The sequence below is a fragment of the Helianthus annuus genome, chromosome 16 (genome assembly GCF_002127325.2).
Source record: "Helianthus annuus cultivar XRQ/B chromosome 16, HanXRQr2.0-SUNRISE, whole genome shotgun sequence".
In the NCBI taxonomy this organism is placed as follows: Eukaryota; Viridiplantae; Streptophyta; class Magnoliopsida; order Asterales; family Asteraceae; genus Helianthus; species Helianthus annuus.
The window spans coordinates 61,634,168-61,642,940 of record NC_035448.2 but is presented as its reverse complement, the minus strand read 5'-3'; the positions used below and the strand labels follow the sequence as shown (position 1 = coordinate 61,642,940).

Here is an 8,773-nt window from a genome sequence, read left to right as displayed (position 1 = left end):
TTCCGCGTGTGTGTGGCAGATTTAAACGGGCGTGGTCACGGGTTCCACTCCCGGCCCATCCGTTATAAACACAGATTATGCATGTAACGTGTTATGTAGTAATGTAGTTGTTCGAAAGTCTACTTCTTTGTTCGCATCTGTATGTTAGAAAACTAATGATGACACGTATACATAGACTAGTACAAAATGTGTACCGTCTAGCCAATAGCCATCACGCATTCACTCATGATTCATACTGATAATAGATTATAACTCAAATTTCAACAACAAATCAGAACCATAGGAATGGCATTATCAGATAAAAAAACAAAATTTGTCTTATCAAGAAGGTGATATCTGCAGCAAACAACTTAAGAACACCTTAATATATCCAACAGTGTTTCTTAAAACCAAGAAAAACAAATCCATCATTGACTACAACACATTATTCTTCCCCTGTTATCAATCACAAGGCCAAACGACGATTTAGTACCTGTGCTCCAACTTCTCTCTTTCCTGGTAACTTTTCACATACCTACAACAAAAACAAACCAACCTATTCAGCAGTCTGTAAACCAAAAACAAAGATAACACCCATATAATGTCCGTTGCGGCGTAAACAAGCTCGACCCTGAGCCGAAGCTTGAGCTTAAAAAAATAGCCCGTTTAATAAACGAACCCGAGTTTCATATACCGAGCTTGACTAATGCAAGCCTATATGAGAAATTTACATAAACATTAATAATTTGTATTTCATATAACAATTATATATATCTTACATAATAAAAATAACTATATATTATCATGATAAAAATAACTAAATAATATGAATCCTGTTATACATACAAAATTTTAAGTATAAATATAAGATAATTAAATGTGTATATAAATATAATAAATAATACACACGCTAAGCCCTACAAGCTATAAAAAATTCTCACAAGCCACACTTGAGGTTTGAATATAAAACGTGAAAGCTCGAGTTCAAGCTCTATTAGCTGAACGATCATATAGACCCTTAAATGCATCTATATAGCAACCACCAATGTACCATCAGAGATGTTTAGCGTCTCTACATACATTGTGATCTTGTGAACCTAGCTTTAACCGGCTCAAGAAAGTGAGAAACCTAAACAAATAGTATGTCAATGACTATTAACTGGTTAAGACTCTACGCTGTAAGTTCAAAAATATTACTCCTAAAAATATCTAAGATGTTATTGATTCCCATTGTTAAGAGCATCCACAGTCGTAAAACACCCACAGACGGCCACATCATCAACCGCCCAGCGTTGATCGACAAATCACCCTTCCTCTGGCACAAGCCTCACACTCTATCTATTACCCCTCTCACATAAACCGCCAAGAACTCCCACGGACGATCTGTGAAGACGGACATGTTACAGAGTGTATCACGGCTGATCAGACTATAAATCCTTACAACACAAATAACCCAACTATGACTGCCAGTGGTAGCTATGCTTATGCTGCTGTTGTCGATAATCACTGATGTTGCTCAGCTTGGGCTGATTAATTCAGGATTGTAGCGTAGACTCTTATGCAGATCAAACTCAGTTGATAATTGGCTGATAATGTATGTGACGCAACAGAACACAGAAACACTCAATTGTACAAACCAAATCACACAGAAAACAAATAAACAAACGCGGTTTGGTCTAACATATCATAGATCCACGGGCAGCACCATCAAGCCAATACCATGTCTAAGATGTCAAGTTACAAATACATAAAAGATACACTAAAACTAAACATAAACCTAACCCACGTCAACAACCAAAATCATAACCGACGTGTACTAACAAAATAGAAGCCTAATTTGTTATGCTTTCGAGAGGACCGACTCTAAGTCAACCTCCACACTTAACAAAACATGCGCATTTATTTTCTATACAAGCTATGTGTGCTGCTTTAAATATTTGAGAATGGAAACACATGCTCATACCATCCTATATCTTCTCCCTCCAACCTAGCGAAAAGTATATACCCAAAAATTTCTATACGATAACTACAAATATAACACTCCTGAGCGAAAGGTTCGGGGGCTCGGGCGCCCCTCCCCGCCGCTTCTATACTTTATGTAAAACCTTCAAGACTGATCATTTCATATGTTATCCTTCCTCAATTTTTTGTCACTCTCTAAAACAAACCGCTACATTTCGGATGCATAAACAACACAACTCAAATTCCAAAAAAGCAATATCTAATCAATCAAATCCCTAAATACTTCCTGCACACAGATCCATTAACTAAATTGACCTAATTTCTAATCGACTCATAAAAACTCTCCAAATAACAGATCAAAAACCAATAGCCGCCAGATCTATAGCCAATCACAACAATTAAAACTAAAAACCGGTCAGATACAACAAAAATAGAAGAGAGAGTTACGTATGAACGCCGACAACGGGGCCGACAAGCAGAAGAGCGTTGAGCCAGTTCTCGGTGACCTTGTGGGTAACCTTGTGGGTGAAATCATTCCAGAGACCGGTCATAACCTTCTGCTGGAACGGAGATAGGGCGTATGTCACCGCCTTCATCTTCACCGGAATCTTACCCATCCTTGATTGATTGATTCGATCTGATTGATTGATTGTGGAATTGTTGTATGATAATGAATGGGGGAGTTTGTATTTGACGAAATTAGGTATTTATCTAGCTGTCTGGAACGTTCGTTATCTTTCGGCCCAGTGGGCTTTTATAACCTATTGATGAAATAAGGTTCTGGACCAAAAAAAAAAAAAAAAAAAATTATTATGTTTTTTTTTTTTAACGGTGAACTTCATGTATAAAGTTATTACACTCTTCAAATTGGAGAGTCTCGTATTGCCCCACTTTGGCGAGACTATGTTATCTTAACCGGGCTCACGTTGGCCTCAAAGTTTGGCTTTTTTGGGCGTTCCGCCGGGAAACCATACCGTCGGCTGCCACTTGACAGTCGTTGTGCCACCACAAGAGCAGAACTCTCTAGCGTAACAGACGGTGGGACAAATACCCGGTTGGGCTCGGGAATCGAACTGACAAGCTCACACAAGGCCTAGTCCAACTCCTCCATTGCCTATATCCACCCCAATATGACACAAATAGGAATTAAACTTGAGTTTCCGTTAGAAAACCCAAGCCTCCTACCACTAAGCCACAAGTGAAGGGACTAAAATTGTTGTGTATTGACTATTGAGAATGTAGAATTGTTTGGTTTAAAGAATAACTAGTGGTTGTATCTCGCACGTTGCGTCAAAGGTGTAGATGTGGCGAGATATATGTAAACTTGTACGTTAGTATTTAAATTCACGTTGAAATAATGATAAAAACAAGAAAGTCGTGCAGTTAAGTAAACACGTCTAAATGTAAAACTTAGATACAATTATAACAAGAAAACCAAAAAAAAGAAGAAAAAAATTGAACTATGTTGAAAAAAAAAATTGAACATATTAAAAAATATTGATTAAAGTGTGAGAAGTGTAAGTAACTCCATTAAAATCCAGAGGCTATAGTGTAAATTGGTTAAATAAAAGGAATATATAGTTTTATTAAAGTTAAGGGTTATATGATAAATTTATTAAAGATCATGAGGTGTAACTAAATATATTGAACTTTTTTATCGACCAACAAAAGACCGATCAACCGTGTAAACATAATGGTAAAAGGCCACCCACGCTCATGCAGTCGACACCGGCGACTTGGCCTGTCACTATTTTAGAAGAAACTCATAGCCATGCAAGACTTGAACCCATGAGCTCTATATACTACCAGACCAGACTTGAACCCATAACCACTGTATTGAAGGTAAATATGGTAGCTAACACTTAACTTTTAACGGGTATATAGACAAATTATGTACCATAGCTAACAATTAACTTTTAATAAAGGTATATAATGTATTTTTGTTTAACTTAAGGGTTACATAAAATACCTTGTAAATCCTTAACATTACTATAAAACAGAGCTTTAGACGGGGTGATATGGGTTTTAAGACGGTGTGGCGTGTTATGGATAGCAAAAAGATAGATGTATTGCGCATAGGGGCTACAATTCTTGAGACGGTCCAAACACAACATGAAAAAATAGGTTTTGTGAAAAACGGGCCGGTTTTGGTTTGACCAATTTTAAAAACGGTTCAGATTCAGGATCACCTTTTAATTTGTTTTAAGTACTAAAAAACCTTGTATAATTTGTTGTAACTTGGATTTAATTCCAAAGGTACACTTTTATAATTTATTGTGACTTGGATTTAAATATTATAGGGTTAATTATAATAATATAACTAGGTTTAAAGAAGTTCGCCGCGTTGCGGCGAATTTCTTTTGTCATTTAGTCTGTGTTTACATGTATTTTGAAATCACTACGAGCGTGTTGCGAACGGAAGTGCTGACAAGAACAAAAAGAAAATGTAGAAAAAAATACTAAAAGATAACCGAAAGAAAATCAACCAAAAAAGTTGTATGGTAACGATGTTGTTTGTATGAAACCTGTGGTCAGAGATGAGCAAATTGTTCTGGGTACCGGTACCAAATTTGCCGAACCGAAAGATCTTAAGTACCAATTCGGTACCGACTTTTGGCATTCCTGGTACCAGTTCACTACCGTTTTTTACCTTCATATACCGTTACCGTAACAAGTATTTTCGATATCAGTACCGATTCTGTATCGGTTGGCACCGAGCTCATCCCTATCCCTGAAACTAAAAAAAGAAAAAATTAAAAGTTGAAGAAAATCAACAAAAGAAGGTTGTACGATACCGTTGTTCGTACGGTAACCGTGATCAGGGATGAGTAAATGGTACCGGTAGCAGCACTAAATTTCTCGAACCAAAAGATTTCCAATATCAATTCGGCACCAACTTTTGGCATTTTCTTTATTAGTGCCGGTTTTTACCTTGTACTGTTACCGAACAGGACCGTACCGGTATTATTTTAATTTTATAATAATAGTTATTTTCTTTACTTTTTAACTTTAATCTTTTTTTAATATCAGGGGTTAGGATAAGCTTGGTGTCAACCAGTATCGAACCAGTACTGGTACCGAACAGGACCGTACCGATATTTTCGATACCAGTATTGGTTCGATACCGGTTGACACCAACCTTATCCTAACCCTTGATATTAAAAAGATGATTAAAGTTAAAGAGTAAAGAAAATAACTATTATTATAATATTAAAATAATTAAAGTATTAAAGAAAACTATATATTATTATAATATTAAAATCACTACTCATTTCAATTCGTTTAGTAATATGTAGTAACATATAGTAATAATATATATTTTACGCTCATACTAACATATTAAACACATTATTGATAAACTATCTATAAGTCGTTAACATGTATGACTCATTTATAGAAATTGGTTAAATAGAAACACAGATCATGTTTAGATTTACTCGAATTTGTATGTGTGGTTAGGGTTGAATTGTTGACACAAATAGTAATATGGATTGGGTTCGGATTGCACATTTCAACCCATCAACTTCAACTAACACCCCTAGACCCTAGTTGAGTGAGTAAGCATCGGACTATATTCAAGCTCAAGGATATTAGTATTGCAATGTTTTTCAAAAAAATGATTTTCATTTCTAACCCTTTAACTTTTGCATTTTTAGCCCTTTTGATTTTTTTTTAACCCAAAGCTTTTTATCGTTTGCAATTTAACCTCGACACTTTTTTTTATTTTCAACTTTGGTTCCTCCATGCTTTTCATCTTTTGCAAGTTTTTTAATTTACATTCTGTTCTAAATTTCGCGAGTTAAAACGCCGCAACTTCATGTGGGTTCAACGTTTATATCGTCTATTTTCCCCCTTTAACAGGCCCGTCGCAACACGTCTATTTTTTTCGCAACGTACGTGTGGTGTTCAACATTTTATCGTTTATGTTTCCTCGTGTGGGGTTCATCGTCTAGATCGATTTTGCTTTTTTTTCTATGTTTTACGTTGTGTTCTAATGTATTCGCATTAACATGTCGCAACAGGCATTTATGGTTCAACGATTTTACGTCTGCTTTTTGTTTTGTGCTATTTTTTCCTTTTTTATTTATTTTTTACGAGTTTTTCCAATGTTAGTGGTTGTTGTTAGTGGTGTGGCACTGGTGCTACTTGACACCCCCCCCCCCTCCCCGGCGCGCGCCCTCGCGCACACTCATGCAACATGAGGGCTTAATACTAGTTGTTAATTATTTTGTAAATTTAAGTTTTTTTTTTGTGTGTTATTACTAGGACTAGAATCTCATGTATTATACGGTTTGAATAACCATAATGTTACATAGTAGCTAATAAAAATGTCTTTAAAATTCCCGTGTATTATACGGGTTGAATAAAATTGTGTATTACATTGATTGATTAAAATATAATATAATCTATTAACACACATAGTCGTCAAGACATTTCTTTATGAAAAAATAAAAACTTTGACGTGAATATGGTACATGTTTTGAATGAAAGATGACCAGTGAGGTCTTTAATTAGTTACTCCATCTCGACTGCATAGACAAGGTGGAGCGGGTGACATTCAGATAGAGATACAAAAAGGCGAGGAAGGCGGTGATGGAGGCAAAGAACACAGCCTATAAGCGGATGTATGAACGCCTGGAAACAAAAGAGGGGGCATGATATGTTCAAGATTGCAAAAGCTATGGAGCGTATGAGGTAGGCCTTAGGAGTAGTGAAGTTTATAAAGGGAGATGATGGACGTGGTTTAATCAAGGAACATGACATTAAGATAAGATGGCAAGCGTACTTCCACCATCTTTTCAACGGCGGGAAACCAACACCAAAATGATAACCCCACTACTTAAAGGAGACAATGGAATAACTATCACTATAGGTGTATCACACAGGGAGAGGTGAGGACGCCACTTAAAAAGATAGGAAGAGCGAAGGCAGTTGAGCCAATCAACATACCGATTGAGGTGCATAATTATTTGGGAAACTTTATTTAATCTTATTTTCAAATAATGTCAGATCAACGGAGGATGAATGTAGTAGTACCTTTATATAAGAACAAAGGAGACACCTAATGTTGTGGGAATTACATAGGGGTTAGGCTACTAAGACATATGATGAAATTATGGGAGATGGTACTTTAGACTAGACTTAAAAAAGAAACTTAGGTTACGGTAAACTAATTTGGTTTCATGTCAGGGCAATCAACTACGGAGGCAATACATATTCTGATGGAGAAATATTAGGAGAAGAAGTAGGACCTACATATGGTGTTAATTGATCTTGAAAAGGCATATGACAGGGTGCCACGTAGACTGATTTAGGATAATTTGGAGGCTAAAGGGATCTCTGAGAAGTATATAGACATAATTTGGGATATGTATGTTATGAATGAGATTAGTGTTTGGGCGCCCGTTTGGGTAAGTGATTTTTTTCTATGTGAAGGTAGGACTACACCAAGGGTCTACGTTGAGCCCATTCTAGTTTGTTGTTGTCCTAAATGAGTTGTCAAACTTAATTCAGAAGAAGACGATTCAGTGGTGCTTTTTTTGCGGATTATATTGTGTTCGGAGAGTAAACGGAGTCTGGATGCAAGATTAGAAGAGTGGCGAGCAACTTTAGAAGGCAAAAGTTTAAGAATTAGTCAATCTAGAAACGAGTACATGTATTGTGCTTTTAGTGGCATAGGCAACAATAAAGACACTCAGATCAGTGGTCCCACGGGGGACTAAGTTCAAGTATTTAGGATTTTTGTACAAATGGATTAAGAGATCGATAGTGACGTAGTCCACCACATCCAGGATGAATGGTGTATGTGAAGAGCAGCCACTGGGTTTTGTGCGACATGAGGTTTTCAACTATATCAAAGGAGAAATTTTATAGGGTTACAATTACACCTACTATGTTATATGGGACAAATTGTTGGGCCATCAAGAAAACACAAGCACGCAAGATGGATGTCATAGAGATAAGGATGTTGAGGTGAATATATGGGCACACAAGGTTAGACCGGATTAAAAATGAGGTTTTTTAGGGATATGGTGGGAGTAACTAGCATATTAGATAAGATGAAGGAGATATTAAAATGATTTGGGCATGTGAAGAGAAGGCAGACGACAAAGCTAGTGAGAGCTATGGAAACCCTCACTATGGAGAGAAAGAGAAGTAGATGCAGACCTAAATGACTTGGGATAAGCCAATTAGGCAAAATTTCCTAGGTTTACACCTCTCTAAGGACATGGTCCAAGATAGGAGCTTGTGGAGACGTAGGATTAAGGTTAATGACTTCTAGATAAGAACACAGATGTGTTTTTAGGTGTGTCATAGGAACTTGGATTCGCCTACACTTTAGGTGGTATTTACATGTGATCATCTTCTTGTATGTTTGTTTATAGGTTGTTTCTGATGTTATATATCCATGGTTGTAAAAATCCCGACTAGACGCCGATTAATCTCTAGTCCCCACCCCACCGTCCGACTAATGATTAGCGATTACTTATATCCGCCTATTTTTATCATGTACTCTTTCTTCATTTCTTTTGCATTGGTAGCTTATGTGTGTCACGTTATGTATTTGTCCCTTGTGTTTTTTTAGCAGCAACCTCTTAATCCCTAAGAATTGAGTAAAATATGTCTATATCTTACTCTTCCCTAACCCTACCAATAGTTTTATTATAGGTGTATTAACTTAATTTAGCTGTTCTACTTAATTTATAAACTTTAATATATTAATTCAAGTCCAAAATAATCAGATTAAATTAAGATCTTACATCTCTTATAATAAACTTGACACCATCAGTTACACTATTAAATATATTTCACACTAATAAACACAGGTCGA

The 8,773-nt window shown here is 36.3% G+C and overlaps 1 protein-coding gene across 1 annotated transcript; it reads right to left on the bottom strand.

Annotated features, from left to right (window-relative positions):
* Window positions 1–258: 258 nt before the first annotated feature.
* On the bottom strand, window positions 259–2,662 carry LOC110884929 (cytochrome b-c1 complex subunit 8). Its single transcript, XM_022132632.2, has 2 exons — window positions 2,389–2,662; window positions 259–514 (listed from the first exon to the last, which is right to left on the bottom strand). The coding sequence occupies exons 1-2, from the start codon at window positions 2,556–2,558 to the stop codon at window positions 466–468; spliced, it is 219 nt and encodes a 72-aa protein (XP_021988324.1). The 5' UTR covers window positions 2,559–2,662; the 3' UTR covers window positions 259–465.
* Between the last annotated feature and the right edge of the window lie 6,111 nt (window positions 2,663–8,773).